Source organism: Phycodurus eques, chromosome 7 (assembly GCF_024500275.1).
Source record: "Phycodurus eques isolate BA_2022a chromosome 7, UOR_Pequ_1.1, whole genome shotgun sequence".
Lineage (NCBI taxonomy): Eukaryota > Metazoa > Chordata > Actinopteri > Syngnathiformes > Syngnathidae > Phycodurus > Phycodurus eques.
In genome coordinates, this window is record NC_084531.1 from 12,853,716 (window position 1) to 12,871,552 (window position 17,837).

Below are 17,837 nucleotides of genomic sequence, written 5' to 3' on the forward strand. Positions count from 1 at the left end.
TTTTTGTATTAAATGCATTCTTATTCTATTTTTTATATTTACACAATGATGTAATAAAGTACATGAATATGATCTGCAGTGTGATACTCTTCCCCGATTTAGCCATTCGACATCTGTTAGTACAAATTCCCGACCACTGTGCTGCAATTAAGTTGCCCACTTGTGTCTACGATCCCTACGTTTGTCTACAACTGTCTATGGGTCACCCACGGGTGTGTCGATCGATCGATAGATCGATTAGGACAATGTACCCGTCAGTCACGTTCTAATACATTTGCTCAAAAAAAATGAAAAAATGTCCTTCTTTTAAATGTGTGTGCAATTGTCCCAGAGAAACAGGTAGATATGCATCTCCCTCAGTAACAGGTTTTGCCAGCTGTTCACCCACTTTGGGAAACCGCTACCGTTAACTCTGGCATCCTTGCCTTCCTTTTTTATTTGGATGGATGAGGGTTCACAATGAAACACTCCAGTGAATTTGCCCTGCAGATGAAGATGAAGTTTATTCCCAAACATCACTTTGTGGACGTTCAACGATGGCTCAAACACACATCCGTTACGAAACATACCGTATAAGACAGGCTCTCCCAAATGTGACTAAACACTTCTTTTCAGTTATTATTTGGACTGACGTGAGGCCTTCAGCATTTGACAGATTTGGCTTTGCAGTTTTTGGAAGCATATTAGTTTTTCTGTCCCTGACTGGAGTTCATTCAGTCCAGTGCAGCGTCCTAATAGACCATCTCTGGCTTTGTGCGAATGCCTGCTCTAGAAGTTTAACTTTCACGAGTGGTAGTGGTCGCAGCCCTTGCGCTGCATGAACTGTCAAGAAGAGATCCTGTTTCGAAAAACTTGCCATGGAAAGTGTAAATTGAGTTACGTGTTGGAGCAATGGGACGGCCGTTATGTTTCTCAAACTGACACAGCAGTTTATTTATTAAGGGGGGGGGGGGGGGAGACTATGAAAAAGTAATGGCCCCCTAAACCTAATAACTGGTTGGCTCACACTCAGCAGCAACAACTGAAATCAAGCATTTTCTATAACTGGCATTGAGTCTTTCACATCTCTGTGGAGATATTTTGGCCTACTTTTCCTTGCAGAATTGTCTTAATTCAGCAACACTGGAGGTTTTCCAGCAGAAACAGCCTTTTTAAGGTCATGACTCAGCATTTCAATTGCATTCAAGTCTGGAATTTGACAAGGACACTCCAAAACCTTCATTCTTTTTTTTATTTTTTTAAGCCATTCAGAAGTCGACTTGCTGGTGTGTTTTGGATCGTTATTCTGCTGCAGAACCCAAGTGCGCTTCCGCTTGAGGTCACAAACTGATGGCTGAACATTTTCCTTCAGGATTTGCTGGTAAAAAGCAGAATTCATGCTTCCATTAATCATGGCAAGTTGTGCAGCTCCTGAAGGAACTAAGCAGCCCAAGACCATCACACTACCACCATCATGTTTGACAGTTGGTATGGTCTTTTTCTGAAATGTTGTGCTACATTTACGTCAGCTGTAACGAGACACACACCTTCCAAAAAGCTCAACTTTCATTTCGGCAGTCCATTTGTTTGATGATCTTGAACATTACACAGTGCTCTGATGACCGAACATTCTCCTTCAGAATTTTCTCTTAATGGTTTCATCAATCACAACAAGATGTCCAGGTCCTGATGGAGAAAAGCAGTCCCAGACCGTCACACTACCACCACCATGTTTGACCGTTGGTATATGATGTTCTTTTTCTGAAATGCATATAAATGTTTTACATTTACACCAAATGTAACGAAACACACACTTTCCAAAAAGTTATACTTTCGTCTTGTCAGTCCATAGAATACTCTCCTAAAAGCCTTGGGAATCAGTCACATGTTTTTGCAAAAGACAGACAAGCTTTTATGTTCTTTTTGGTCAGCAGTGGTTTCCACCTTGGAATTCTTCCACGGATGCCATTTTTGCCCAGTCTCTGCCTTATATTTGAGTCATTAACATTGACCTGAACTGAGACAAGGGAGACCTGCAGTTCTTTAGTTGTTGTCCTGAGTTCCTTTGTGACCTTCTGGACCTTCGTCATCACTGTGCTCTTGGGGTGATTTCTGTAGGCCGGCCACTCCTCGGAAGGTTCACCACTGCTCCATGTTTTCTCCATTTGTTTCTCCGTGGTTTGCTAGAGTCCTAACGCTTGAGAAATGGCTTTCCAACCCGTTTTAGACTAGTAGATTATTTATTAGTCAGTTATTTTATTTCTCAACTTTTCTTGAATATCTTAGGATCGTGGAATTTTGTCCAACTTCATTTTGTCAGACAGGTTCTACTCTCCATTGTAAAGTAATTTCTCCATTGAACAGGTCTGGAGGTAACCAATGGGTGTGTTAAGTTGAAATCGGAATCTTTTGATTCTGATTCCATTGTCTGGAGGAAACCAGCTTGGGTGTGGAAAGTCAAAATGAACTCAGCTTTCCCCAAAAAGTGATGAGCCACAGTCAATTCATAATTTAACAGGTCAACAAGTCAAAAAAATAGTGTACCATTTTCATAGTTTCTCGCAAGTAAAATGCTCAATATTTTTCCCCCTAATACATTTCAGTGTTTTGACATTGATGTATACACAAATAATTCAACAAAAAAAAATTGTCTTTAGTGCATCTCAAATTCATAGGATGAAGTGTAAAGGCTAAAGCAGTTCACAATCGTTATTCAGCTGTAATAACCTTTAGGTACTCGAAGAGATACTTGACATAGGACACAGCAGTGTGGTAACGATCTTTGGTAACGTTCACCTGCTGTACAGTTGATAGCGCAGTTTTCTCATTCCAGTCCTTGCTGGTTTATTAAGGATTACTTCACTCAAGCCACATCTCTCCAGTGAGGTGCAAATAAATTGCATCTTGTGGTCATTTGAAGACCATCACCAAAAAGAACTTCAGAAGCCAAGGTACTCGGCCAGGAACACGGCCATGATCTTGGTCAGATTCTCCACGGTGGGGCGGTGCATGTTCTCCTCAGAGTCGTCCAACGTGTGCCAGACATTTGGGAAGGGCGTAGCGATGACATGGAGCACGGGCACGCCTGGGGGTGACGGACAAGCTTTGGTTTGGCAGATTTATGTGGCACATCAGGTCGACAGTAAAAGTGGCACCAAGCGTATTGTGTTGTCTGTTGCAATACAGTATTGTTACACCGACATCTGACTTTTTAACTGCTTGTATATAAATACAGTGGTCTCTTGGCTTACAAGTTTCTTTTATTCTGTGACCATGCTCGTAGCTCAAAACATCAAAAATCCTCTTTCCCTTTCGGAATGAATGTAAATGGCTTTAATTTGTTCGAGCCTCCCAAAACAAAACAAAAATCTTAAAAAGGAACTGGGAAAATAGAACACAATAATATTTTACTTTATGAAACCACATAGTCATAACAACTAAATAGAATGGAAGACTTAAGAATGAGTTCATATTAATAGTATTACAGTTTTCGCCAGATTTTTTTGCTTCAATTCAAATGGATATTGTGCTGCTCCTTCTGGTGGGGAAACATTATGCAGCGGCTCTATCAGGCAGAAACACCCACATCCGCCATGGGTGCGACAATCCTGTTGTCATGTCAAAGCCACAAGCTAAGCAGAGCTGCAATGAGTTTTGTTGTATGCATGGATTAGCGTTAGCTTCTGATTAGCGACAGATACTACTTGACTGTTCAGTGAAGTTATTGACATGGTGGCAGTTAGGGGTATTAGTATTTGGTGATGTATCCATGCGCATGTATAAAGTCCTGCCTCTATGAATGAAAATAATGTTTATATCTTTATGGTTGCTTGCTTTCTACCAATATGCTGAGGTCTCTGAACTGTTATTTGTTGGGGGGAAAATGCATGTCTTCTTTAAAATATACTGACTTGACTACAAATTTACACTGGGCATAACATGAGGTACATTTTCCCACCCAGCCCATCCAATGACGATAACCAGTAGAGCGCAGATCTCCGTCAAGGCCTGAAAACTCCAAATGCTCATTATGAAGCAGATACAGGCAACATTTTCTCACTATAATTCCATCTGCCAGAATTAACAGGTCGCTACCCAATCTGGCCATAATGCTCGAAGACGGTAATGACAAAAAGTTAAATAAATTCCTTGATCGGCACCAACATTTAATAACTTTACTATAAATTGGTTAGATATATACTGTAATCCTGCTAAACATCTAGCACACCAGCCATCAAGTGCCATAAAAAAATGATTTGTGCTTTCTGGAGGTAATTAGTCAATTAGTTTCGACTCAATTTGATAGAGATTTTTCTTCTTTTCCTTTCAGCTTGTCCGATTCGGGGTCACCACAGAGAGTCATCCTTTTCCATGTAAGGCTATCTCCTGCATCCCCACTACATCGAATCAACCTTCTCTTTGGTCTTCCTCTAGCTCTCTTGCCTGGCAGCTACATCGTCATCATCCTTCTACCAATAAACTCACTCTCTCTTCTACGGACATGTCCAAACCATTGAAGTCTGCTGCTCTCTCCGACTATGTCTCCAAAACATTAAAACCTTGGCCGTCCGTCCCTCTGATGAGCTCATTTCTAATCCTATCCAACCTGGTCACTCCAAGAGAGAACCTAAACATCTTCATTTCCACCACCTCTCGCTCTGCTTCCTGTTGTCTCTCTGCTGCCACTGTCTCTAATCTCTCCATCATGCCTGGCCTCACCACCGTCTTATAAACTTTGCCTTTCATTTTAGGAGAGACTTTTGTGTCATATAACACACCTGACACCTTCCTCCACCTGTTCCAACCTGCTTGGACCCGTTTCTTTATGTCTCAAAATTATTTACACAAAAATATCTGGCATTTTTACATGTTTTTCAAAGGCACAAATATATCCATGATTTACGGTGTTTTTCAGATCCACAAATACAGCCGTGATTTACACACGTTTTTCAAATCCACAAATATATTTGCGATTTACACGTGTTTTCTAATGTTGTGTGAGCCCATGTATCATGACTTCATCATTCGTAAATATTAAATTCTGCTTGTGAAGTGATGAAGGTGCGTTTGTGTATCAGCGGGCACGCGCATTTATTTTTTAGACAAACGTAACGCGGTTTTCAAGATATTCACACACACACACACACACACGTTGAGAATATTCACATGTGCGAAGGCCCGTCCCTCCATTCGCTGGGCAGCAGTGTTGCTGTCTCTATTGAGAGCATAGACTTTAATATAGGTGATTGAGAGGCCAGCCACGGTTGTCCTGCCGGGCCGCCGCATGAAAATGAAAAATTATTTAAAGACTATAATAATAAGCTGTTTTTTGCATCTTGCTGATAGTTGAGGAAGGAGACTTTTTTATATTTTACTGACTAATGACGGGGTTGCCGGTTGTCCACTTTGTTTAGCCATGGTCGGTTTACCGGGGATTTCAGGATCGGGCCATAGACTGCTGGATTCCCATAAAAATGACTTGCAGTCAAGTCATCAACGGAGACAGCAACACTGCCGCCTGCAAACAGGAAGGGGCTCAGGGCTGATCCCTGATGCAGTCCCAGCTCCACCTTAAATTCCTCTGCCACACCTACAGGACACCTCACCACTGTCCTGCTGCCCTCATACATGTCCTATACTATTGTAACATACTTCTCTGCCACTCCAGACCTCCCCATCCAGTACCACAGTTCCTCTCTGGGTACTCTGTCATAGGCTTTCTCTACATCTAAAAAGACCAAATGTAGCTCCTTCTGACCTCGGTACTACTCCATTAACACCCTAAAGGAAAATAATGCATCTGTGGCATGAAGCCATACTGTTGCTCGCAAATACTCACTTCTGTCCTAAGTCTAGCCTCCACTACTCTTTCCCGTAACTTCATTGTGTGGCTCATCAACATTATTCCTCTCTAGATCCCACAGCTGTGCACATCACCCTTGTTCTTAAAAATGGGCACCAGCACACATTTCCTCAGGCATCTTCTCACCTGCTAGAATTCTGTTGAACAAAATGGTCAAAAACTCCACAGCCGCCTCTCCTAGATGTTTCCATACCTCCACAGGAATCTCATCAGGACCGACTGCCTTTTCCTTTTTTATCCTCTTTGGTGGCTTTCAAACTTTGCTTTTCTTTGCTATATTTAGCACAGTGTTAATGTTCAAAATGTGCATAATGTTGCGGTGGCTTACAATAACAAATATACTTTTTAGTAATAATACGATGCAGAGCATTTCTACATCAGGGAAAACGACAACCAAAATAATACAAATAATTTTGGACATGTTGTAACTGATTATTTAGTTTGTAAAGGCTGAAGTTCCAGTACAATACATGCATCATAGGCATTTACCTCTCCGAAGGAAGGGTATGTGGTCGTCCTCAACCAGTCCAAAGTTCACGTCCTTCCTGAAGTACGTCTGCTCTGAGGGGTGCGACGTCAGTAGACCCTGATGATGGAGGTGCTTCTCTGTGAATGAGAGACCGATTAAGGGTGATTCCATGGATCAAATTTGTTGTCCACTTCCCCTCGAGCACGCACCTGCAGCGATCAGGCGGTCGAACCAGCGTGCCGTGTTGTGAAAGTGGTTCACTATTACTGGATTGGGAGGACCCAGAAGGTCTAGCAGCACGAAGAGATCCTGGACAGACAAGTGAACGTCAATGTGGTCCCTTGACTTACAAGTGCCCCGACCTAAATGTTTTTGGAGTCACCAGCTGTGAGTTGGTCGGTTTTTCTCTTTGTGCTCCGAGTCAAAGTTTCATTTACAAGCAAGTCACGAGTTTAATTTGGTAATTGAGCAGTAACTCAAAACACTCATATCTCAAATCATCTTTTTTCATTGAAATGAGTTGAAATGTAATGTAAATGTAATTAAAAAAAAAAATCACCCAAAAAAACTAACTTTTTGTGCTTTTAATAATGAGCACGCTATATTATTTTACTTTATACAAACATACAGTAACACCATAAGGAAATAGAATTTAAACAAGTAAAGACTTTGTGCAACATGATTAATTAATTGTGATTCCTTTTGGTGTATGTGACTCAGCCACCAGGGGGGGCAGTCTAATACAGTCATGCACAAACGAAGAAGTGTTTCACAACTACTGTTTCACAGAGGATAAAGAATATGCACCTGTGACTATTGGTATACTGTCTCTCAATACTGTATGTGTTGCTGCACCATTAGTGTTCAAATATCCATTGCTTAAAACATTTTAACACTGACATCGATGCTATTCATTAGCTCTTCAATGGTGTTTTGCATTGTTTCCTGGCATTAAGCTAAACTGACTTTATTAAGGCAACGCTCAGTGGTTTTTTCAAATACATAATTTGTAATTCTCTTCGTTTCACGTGTAATTTGACAGTAAACTGCAACTGGGAGTGGAAATAAACAGCTTGAAGCCTCTTTTTAAAAGAATTATTCACTATCCGACAAACTGCTGCTTGTTGTGAAGTGAGTTGAGTTCACTGCCGCAATACAGCGTGCTTATCTCCAATTTTTGCTCACAACTCAAAGCAAAACAACAACTGTTCGATCTCGTAAAACACCTTAGTCGGGGGACTTGTATCTCAAGGCACCACTGTATACTGTAAAAACCTATACAAGAACAATCTCTTTAAAATTCTGCTATCCGGCGGGCTGGGGACATGAACAATGAACTGCGGGGCGAGCGCTCTATTCCTCACCACAGCTTGTAGCAGGGTGCTATGCGAGGGGTCCGCAGGGTGGGGCGTAGCAGCCATGCGTTCGGCCAGGTGACGAGACCCGTACAGCGAATCGGTGGCTGTCCATTTCTCAAACGACTCTTCCCCGTCGAAAAAGACAAGCTGCAGAGTTACTGGAAGCTTCTATGAAAAGAAAAAGGAAAAAGAAGATGGTAAAATGGTTGTATTAAAATACATGTGATCACTCAAAAGTATAACAGCAATAGTGGACTTTTGCATTTATAAAGACAAAAAACACTATATGGGCAGTGATTACAAAGGGTTAAGACCATACAATGCTGTGAAGAAATATTGGCCAACTTCTCAAATTGTTATATTTTTGAATAGTTTCCCCACTTTAATGTTTAAGTTCATCGAACAAATGTAAATATTAGACAAACAGAACCCAAGTGAACTTAAAATGCTGTTTTTAAATGGTGATTTCATTTATTAAGGGAAAAAACTATTCAAAGTCACCTGGCCCTGTGTGAAAAAGTAATTACCCCCCCTTGTTAAATCATTAATTAATTGTGGCTACTCAGAATTTTTGGTTAATTTGCACTGAACAAACCCAAGCCTGATTACCTCCAGAACTGTTCAATCAAGAAATCACTTAAACAGAATATGTCTCGACAAAATCAAGCTGGACAAAAAAAATCTAAAAAAGCTGCAAGAAAATGACACGATCCAAAGAAATTCCAGAACAGTCGAGAAATAAAGTAATTGACATCCATCAGTCTGGAAAGGGATACAAAAGCCATTTCTAAAGCTTTAGCTTTAGGATTCCAGCGAACCATAAGGACAGCCATCATCCTCATATGGAGAAAACATGGAACAGTTGTCGCAGGACAAGCCGGCCTACAAAGATTACCCCCGAGAGAACAGCAATGACTCATCCAGGAGGCCTCAAAGGAACTCAGGACAACTTCTAAAGAACTGCAGGCCTCCCTTGCCTCAGTTAAGGTCAGTGTTCATGACACAACAATAAGGAAGAGACTGGCCAAAAATGGCATCCATGACAGAGTTCCAATGCGAAAACCACTTCTGACCAAAAAGAACATAAAGGCTCGTCTTACTTTTTTAAAAAAACATCATCATCTAAATCATTCTCAAGACTTTTGGGAGAATATTTTATGGACTGACAAGACGAACATTGAGCTCTTTTGAAGGTGTGCATCTCGTTACATCTGGCGTAAATGTAGCACAGCATTTCGGAAAAAGAATACCATACTAACAGTCAAACATGGTGGTGCTAGTGTGATGGTCTTGGGCTGCTTAGCTACTTCAGGACCTGGACAACTTGCCATGATTGATGGAACCATGAATTCTGCTCTTTACCAGAAAATCCTGAACGAGAATATTCAGCCATCAGTTTGTGACCTCAAGCTGAAATGCACTTTGGTTCTACAAGTGGATAATGATCCAAAGCACACCAGAAAGTCAACTTCTGAATGGCTATTTATATAAAAAAAAAAAAAAAAAAAAAAAAAAAACAGGTTCTGGAGTGGCCTAGTCAAATTCCAGATTTGAATCGGATTGAAATGCAATGGTATGCCCTTAAAGAAGCCCTTTTTTGTACTTAATTCAAACAATTCTGCAAGGAAGAGTGGGCCCAAATATCTTCATTGAGATGTGAAAGACTCATTACCGGTTATAGAAAATGCCTGATTTCAGTCGTTGCTGCTGAAGATGGCCCAACCAATTATTAGGTTTAGGGGGGCATTACGTTTTCACACAGGGGCAGGTAACTTTTAATACTTTGTTTTTCTAAATTAAAGGAAATCACCTTTTAAAAACAGCATTATAAGTTCACTAGGGTTATATTTGTCTTACATTTACATTTGTTTGATGATCTTAAACATTAAAGTGGGGAAACTATGCAAAAACATAAGAATTTGAGAAGAGAGCCAATACTTTTCCACAGCACAATACATGTGACCAAGCTTACACTCACTTGTCGTTTGAAGGACTTCAGCTGATTATCCAGAGCGGTGGCCAACTCCAGGATCATAGCGCAGGGCACCGCAGAGTCACTGGCCCCAAGAAAAACCCTTTCCTGGCTGTCTGGAGGCAGCGCCTTGGAGTCGTAATGGCATGTCAGCAGCAGCCTGCGAGGGGCTGAAGTGTCCAGAGTAGCAATGATGTTTGTGAATGTGACCTGCCCTTTCGGGGTTGTAGCCCTGAAGGTGTCCAGGTCCAAGTCCCAGCCGGCAGACAGAGAGGACAATGCTGAGGTAATATGCTGGGAGGAAAAAAAAGTATGGATTACACATGCTCGATGTAAAAAAGTACAGTGGAATACAGCAATTGCCAAGGCAGTGATTCTCAAAGTGTGTTTTTTGCATCGGTCGTGGTAGACAAAGATTTCCTAAATTCAGTTGTATTTAACGGAAGCCCAGCTCGGAGCGCTCTGACTGGGATACAGGCTACACTCGTCTTCAGAGACCACTCCGGAAATCGGGGAATTTGAGCAGAATAAAAATCAACGGAATGCAAAAGGAAAGCCACTTGTTATCCTAGTGGAGCAACAAGGTCCACTTTTTGAGTGTCGTGGCTCCATATGCAATGAAAAACAGCACTGCACTGAGTGGGTGCACAATGTATTGTTTACAATGGGAGAAACCCATCCATCCATCAGTTTTCTACCGCTTATCCGAAGTCGGGTCGCGGGGGCAGTAGCTTTAGCAGGGACGCCCACAGATTTCCCTCTCTCCGGCCACTTCATCCAGCTCTTCCGGGGGGATCCCGAGGCGTTCACAGGCCAGCCGAGAGACAAAGTCTCTCCAGCGTGTCCTGGGTCGTTCCCGGGGTCTCCTCCCGGTGTGACTCGCCCGGAGCACCTCACCAGGGAGGCGTCCGGGAGGCATCCGAATCAGATGCTCCAGCAACCTCATCCGAACTGTGAGGCTGACGCTCTAACCAGTCGCCCACCGTGCCGCCACATGTATATTTAAGCTTTAAAAATGTTTTCAAACATTTATTTAGGTACCGTTTTTAGTGAATTTTAAAGTTCAATCCATTTGAATTAAATCATCTATTCAAGTACTGTTTGTTACTTTCCTATATTTAGGCCCAGTGTTGATGTTCATACTATACATAATGTTACAGAGGCTTACAATAAAATGAAATATACTTTTTAGGAATTAAACCTCTGCCTCGTTTGTGATTAACACTTGGGCCTACAAGGGTAGTTTATTTTAATGTTGGTCATGATGGTGCTACTTGGAGAGTATTTTATTAGGTGATATTTGGTGTGAAACGTTTGAGAGCCACTGTCCTAAGATATGGAGTTCCATAGTCAGTTGTTATGTTGTGAGGGAACAGGAAATAAAGAGTTCTTAAAATAGCAAGACTGCTTAAATGTGCATTATTGTACATAAAGTGAATATTTACTTTTTACTGCATTTTAATGAACATAAGTTTTTAGCACTTACGTTAATGTAAAAAGCTGTAAAAGCCGTGAAAAACAATCCAGTAGATACGTTGCACACAAAGAAAATCCACACTCTAGCAGGACTGTGGTGGGTGAAACGCGATATAGGGTGGGAACACGGTCATGAGGTTTACCTCCCGTACAGCCAGGCTGCCTTGCGTCCCGGGCAGCCTCTCGATCAGGATGGGCCTCAGGTGAGCGTCCCACAGGTGATTCACATCCACTTGGGAGGCCAGGTGGTGGATTTGAGCCAGAGAGTACTTCGTGGGTTTGTGGGACCACTTGAGAGGAGGCCAAGATGTGAGTTAAAGCCATAAAACAATGTGAGCTGAAATTAAAACAGCATTGCAATACCATTCATTCATTTATATAACAACCCTCCACTGTGTGAGAAATAAATACTTCTTGACACTGCAACGTTGTTATACTTAGAGTATTACAGAACGTAAACTCAAGATGCATATTAACATCCATAAATATACACTGTTCATATAACTATCCACATATATACCTTTACATTTGCACTGATTGTTCAAATGTGACTGCAGAGTCTGACTATACAATTAGCACATTTACAGCGCATTTCATTATTTTAATGTTGATTATTTCTTTCAAACTTTCAATGTGCAATAGAACTCTTTGGCATAATTATCATTAATAGCAACAGTTTGATATACTGTATACAGTATTGGATGTATCGCTGTGGCGACCCCTGACAGGAGAAAAAAACTTCTTCTGTAATTCATCATTATATCATAATGTATCATTAGCCTAATAGTAGGCCTGTCACAATAATTACTCTATCGACATATCGTTTCATAAATACAATGGACACGGTAGTTTTTGCAGATGTTGGCTCCGTCCAATACTCCACAGCCTTGCTCCATGTGCAGCGCTTAAATTCACACAACAGGGACACTTAAGGGAAAGTTAACTCTTTATTGTGTTCGCTTGTCAATGAGCTAATGAGCTAGACATCTCGCTCCACCACGGCGATGTCATTTAAAATGTCAGCGCCTCTCTCCTATTTGTTGTGTGTAAAAAAAAATTAAAAAAAATAACTCGGAATAGTCTGACTAGATCCTCAGTCAACTAAATCATGGTAATTCGCAAAGGCTGAATCGAGGTAAATTAAATCTTGTTTGTTGAATTTGATGTCACTGTCACATGTTCCAAATAAAGAATTCAATCAGTCAATCAATGTTTTTTTTCAGAAAATGTTTAATAAATGACTCCTAACGATATCACTGCCAATGTAAATACCCTTTCAAGGCGATGTCCCATAGAATTGGGCTGAGAGGTCCTTTGGAAAGGCGAGCTTCAGAACACAAAGGATACTTTTACACAACAGACACGCACAAGTCTTGAATCTCAAGACAAACTAAAACAAAGCTCCAAAAAGAAGAAACAGACCTGAAGTCTTGAATCTTAGATTAGCTACATTTTCCTTGTGTTCATAAAAAGACAGTTGTATGCTTCACTGTGTTTTGTCCTGATCTTGGAACTTATATTGTGTTCACAGTGTTTCACAATCAATAATATACTTCCCACTTTGAACTATATAACTACTGTACAATTATTTTTGTATTTATTACTTACCACATCGTAATCTTCTGTTTTTTCTCTGGTTTAGATTAGATTTAAATTTCTGAAACTCCTCCTCAATGCTGCTTTTGTTTGTCGTTTCTATATTATTTCTGTAATACAATAGACTAGAGCGCATATGTGTGAATATCACTCTGAGACAATTTAATTTCCCTCACGGGATGACTAAAGTAAGTACCCTACTTCCAAAAAGTTTGGTATATTGGTTTTCCAAGTGAAATTGGTTTTGGCTCAGGATGAACCAAAAATGCACTGCAGGCTAACCTTTAAACTTAAATTGACTTTCAGGTTTTTTTTTTTTTTTTTTTTTATTTGAATGCAAAAAATTGTCCAAACTTTCAGTACGTTTTGCATAACTTGCTGTTGTCTAACAGTGAGCTGATCTTCAAAATACACAAAAGGTGTTTGATCCAATCAAATTGTAATGACTTTCTGTGACTCTTCCAGTCTCTCTGTTGCAACCTGCGAATGAAACTAAAAACCCATCCTGTTTGAAGACTTTCTAGGACAAGGTACTGTTGATTAATGGTAGGCGTCTTGGTCTCATGACATCAAATGTGACCAGCATGTTGAAGAGGACTGTTTAAATACCAATTCTAATTGAACCAGGAGTCCTTTCATGGAACAAGCACCTGTTGTGAATGTTGCCGTGCAGCTCCTCGGTAGAGAACAGCAAGCCAAGCAAAAACTACTGACATATTTAAAAAATTGGACGTGTGCATTCAAACGTTGAGAGAATTAAGTTTACCTCATCAATATACTATGAGATGTTATTATTGTCCACCCCTTTTTGTCTTACCTTATCCTTGGTCAGGTCCGCAGTCGACATGCGGTGGTTCACATCAGTGACGTTGGACAGGTAGAACCCGAGCACCAGCGCGACCACCAGCACACCGACGAGGCACAGCAGCAGCAGCTGCCGGGCGAGGGGCCGCAACTGCCGGTCACAGTCGTTGCCCTGCCGCGGGGGCATGTATCGCCGGGAGGACTTGGACATGACAGCGGCTGCGGGCGTTCTCGTCCACGGATCCAAACAACTACGTGTCCGTAATGGAGCACGCAAGGCGGGGAACTTGGAAGTAGCACACGGCGGAGGCGGGACCTGTAGCGATAAATGTTGTTCTGAAAGCTACAACACATTACGGTCGTGACACATTACTGGTTGTCATTATCGTCTTTCTGTATCAAAATTTCATCACAAATGGAATAAAATGCAACTTGCTGTGGTTACCTCAGAAGTTTGAAATATATTCACTTCCGCTTTTTTGTTGTCGTGTGTTGTTGTTCTTTTTTTTATTGGCGGTTAGCAAACGACGTTTTTGAAGCACTACCGCCACCAGCTGGTCCGTAAACTTTTTTTTTTTTTTTTAACCGCTCACCCAACTTTATTCATCAAAATCTGGCATGAAAAATTTCACCAAAATTCCACACGGAAATATCATGAAGAAAAAAAACTGAACATACAGAAAAACATATACAGAACAGTACATGTAACATGAACATAAAAATCTGAGGTCAGAAAGCAAAATATTCATATCTTTATATACAATCAAGGCTTGTTTGGTTTTAACCCATGTCAATTTTTCATTATTATTATTATTATTTACTTCATTTATATAAACTAAAAACAGTGGGTGATATTTTACTAATCTGCATCTATGGATAAATTCATCCATCCATCCATTTCCTGAGCTGCTTGTCCTCACAAGGGTCGCGGGACGTGCTGGAGCCTATCCTACCTATCATCGGGCAGGAGGCGGGGTACACCCTGAACTGGTTGCCAGCCAATCGCAAAGCACATACAAACAAACAACCACTCGCACTCACAGTCACACTTACGGGCAATCTAGAGTCTCCAATTAGTGCATGTTTTTGGGATGTGGGAGGAAACCGGGAGTGCCAGAAGAAAACCCACGCAGAACATGCAAACTCCACACACCCCAGATTGAACCCCGGTCCTCAGAACTGTGAGGCAGACGCTCTAACCAGTCGTCCACCGTGCCTCTATGGATAAATTGTTTAGCAATAATTAGTGTTTTATACTTCATTGCATATTTAATGTCTTAGTGTTGCAGCTTGGGTGATTTGTTGCCCTTTTCAGAAATGGATGGAAGACATAAGTAATCGTATTTGAGCTTCAAGTTCTTCCAAAGGTTTGGTACAATAGACTTACTCCTTTAATCATGGAACATACACACACACACAAATGAGACAATTATTACAACATATGAATAAATTATAAGTATTTTAAAATAGGGAGTTACTTTTCAATCACCCTGTATATATATACATACACTGTATCTTCTTCTTTTCCTTTCGGCTCGTCCCTTTAGGCGTCGCCACAGCGCGTCATCCTTTTCCATGTAAACCAATCTCCTGCATCCTCCTCTCGAACACCAACTGCCCTCATCAGAATCAGAATCAGAGTCAGAATCATCTTTATTTGCCAAGTATGTCCAAAAAAAACACACAAGGAATTTGTCTGCGGTAGTTGGAGCCGCTCTACTACGACAACAGACCACTTTTGAGACATAAAGACATTGATAAAAACAGTCACTGAGCAATAAAGGGTTGCTGGTTATCTGGTAATGCCGGTACAATTTTTTTATTTTTTATTATTATTTTACTATTGTGCAAAAAGATGCAGAGTCCTCTAGCACTTAGAGCAGTTTGAATGACTAATATAGCAATAGTCCGGTGCAATGACCATTGTGCAAAGGGCGCCGAGACTTCAAGGAGTGTATGCAAGGTTAAAGTGACTAGTAGCGCGATAATCTGGTACAATGTTGACTGTGCAAATGTTGCAGATACTCCTCAGTCAGTGTGCAAGTGGGGCAGATGCTACTTTGGCATGAGTCGCCAGTATTGGTCAACAACAAATATGCAAATAGTGCAGCGTGGCGAGACTACTGCAGTGAGTGCACGAGTATTTATAATTGGCAGCATGTTGCAATAGAATTGTAGGTTAGCTGTTTAAGAAGTTGTTTCCAAGAGGGAAAAAGCTGTTGGAATGTCTCCTAGTTCTAGTTTGCATTGATCGGTAGCGCCTACCTGAGGAAAGGAGCTGGAAGAGCTGGTGACCGCTCTTGTCTTAGTTCTGGCAGCGTGCAAGTCCTCAAGGGTGGGTAGGGGGGTACCGACAATCTTTTCAGCAGTTTTGATGTCTTCCCTCATGACATCCAACAACCTTCTCTTTGGTCTTCCTCTCGCTCTCTTGCCTGGCAGCTCCATCCTCATCATCCTTCTACCAATATACTCACTATTTCTCCTCTGGACGTGTCCAAACCATCGAAGTCTGCTCTCTCTAACTTTGTCTCCAAAACATCGAACCTTGGCCGTCCCTCTGATGAGTTCATTTATAATTTTATCCAACCTGGTCACTCCGAGAGCGAACCTCAACATCTTAATTTCCGCCACCTCCAGCTCTGCTTCCTGTTGTCTCTTCAGTGTCTCTAATCCGTAGATCATGACTGGCCTCACCACTGTTTTATAAACTTCGCCCTTCATCCTAGTTGAGACTCTTCTGTCACATAACACACCTGACACCTTCCTCCACCAGTTCCAACCTGCTTGTTGGAACTGGTGGAGGAACCTGCTTCTGCAAACATCATGGTTCACGGGGATTCCAGTCTAACCTCATCTGTCATCTTATCCATCATCACTGCAAATAGGAAGGAGCTCAGGGCTGATCCCTGTGCAGTCCCACCTTAAATTCGTCTGTCACACCTACAGCACACCTCACCACTGTTCTGCTGCCCTCGTACATGTCCTGTATTATTTTAACATTCTTCTCTTCCACTCCAGACTTCCACATGCAGTACCACAGTTCCTCTCTGGGTACTCTGTCATAGGCTTTCTCTAGATCTACAAAGACACAATGTAGATCCTTCTGACCTTCTCTGTACTTTTCCATCAACATACTCAAGGCAAATAATGCATCTGTGGTACTCTTTCTAGGCATGAAACCATACTGTTGCTCGCAAATACTCACTTCTGTCCTGAGTCTAACCTCCACTACTCTCAGCTTCCACCACATGGTTCTCTCCTCTGCCTTTGTCTTCCTAGTCTTCCTCCCCACCACCAGAGTCATCTTACACACCACCATCCTATGCTGTCTAGCCACACTCTCCCCTACCACTACCTTACAGTCGGTAACCTCCTTCAGATTACATCATCTGCACAAGATGTAATCCACCTGCGTGCGTCTACATCCGCTCTTTTAGATCACCCTATGTTCGGGAAAAAGTTATGGGAAAAAGTGTTCACTACAGCCATTTGCATCCTTTTTGCAAAGTCTACCACCATCTGTCCCTCCAAGTTTCTTTCCTGGATGCCGTACTTACCCATCACTTATTCATCACCCCTATTTCTTTCACCAACATGTCCATTACAATCTGCACCAATCACGACTCTCTCTCTGTCTGGGATGCTCAGAACTACTTCGTCTAGCTCCTTCCAGAATTTCTCTTTCACCTCTAGGTCACATCCTACCGGTGGGGCATCGCCACTAATCACATTATACATATCACCCTCAAATTCAAGTTTTAGCCTCATCACTCGATCTGATACTCTTCACCTCCAAGACATTCTTAGCCAACTCTTCTTTTAAAATAACCCCGACTCAATTTCTCTTCCCATCTACACCATGGTAAAATAATTTAAACCCTGCCCCTAAACTTCTAGCCTTAGTGCCTTTCCACCTGGTCTCCTGGACACACAATATATCAACCTTTCTCCTAATCATCATGTCAACCAACTCCCGAGATTTTCCTGTCATAGTCCCAACATTCAAAGTCCCCACATTCAGTTCTAGGCTCTGTGCTTTCTTCTTCTCTTTCTGCCGAAGAACCCGCTTTCCACCTCTTCTTCTTCGACTTCGACCCACAGTAGCTGAATTTCCACCGCCGCCCTGCAGGTTGACGGCGCCGGTGACGAACGTTGTTAACCTGGGCCACGACCGATCCGGTATGGAATTCTTTGGAGGAAGGCTCATATTTGTTTTGCAAAATTTTAAGCCAGATGCCCTTCCTGACGCAACCCTCTGCATTTATCCGGGCTTGGGACCGGTCTACAGTTTGCACTGGCTTGTGTCCCCCATAGGGCTAC

General features: G+C 41.7%; 1 protein-coding gene across 2 annotated transcripts; it reads right to left on the minus strand.

Annotated features, from left to right (window-relative positions):
* Positions 1 to 361: 361 nt before the first annotated feature.
* Positions 362 to 14,012, minus strand: qpctla (glutaminyl-peptide cyclotransferase-like a). 2 transcript variants are annotated; one of them, XM_061682594.1, is made up of 8 exons: positions 13,963 to 14,012; positions 13,531 to 13,833; positions 11,261 to 11,407; positions 9,648 to 9,935; positions 7,676 to 7,837; positions 6,521 to 6,620; positions 6,332 to 6,448; positions 362 to 3,064 (listed from the first exon to the last, which is right to left on the minus strand). In XM_061682594.1, the coding sequence occupies exons 2-8, from the start codon at positions 13,726 to 13,728 to the stop codon at positions 2,919 to 2,921; spliced, it is 1,158 nt and encodes a 385-aa protein (XP_061538578.1). In that variant the 5' UTR covers positions 13,729 to 13,833; positions 13,963 to 14,012; the 3' UTR covers positions 362 to 2,918. The 2 variants fall into 2 exon arrangements, with proteins under 2 accessions (XP_061538578.1, XP_061538579.1); XM_061682595.1 differs by having other exon boundaries at positions 13,531 to 13,860; positions 13,963 to 14,010.
* Between the last annotated feature and the right edge of the window lie 3,825 nt (positions 14,013 to 17,837).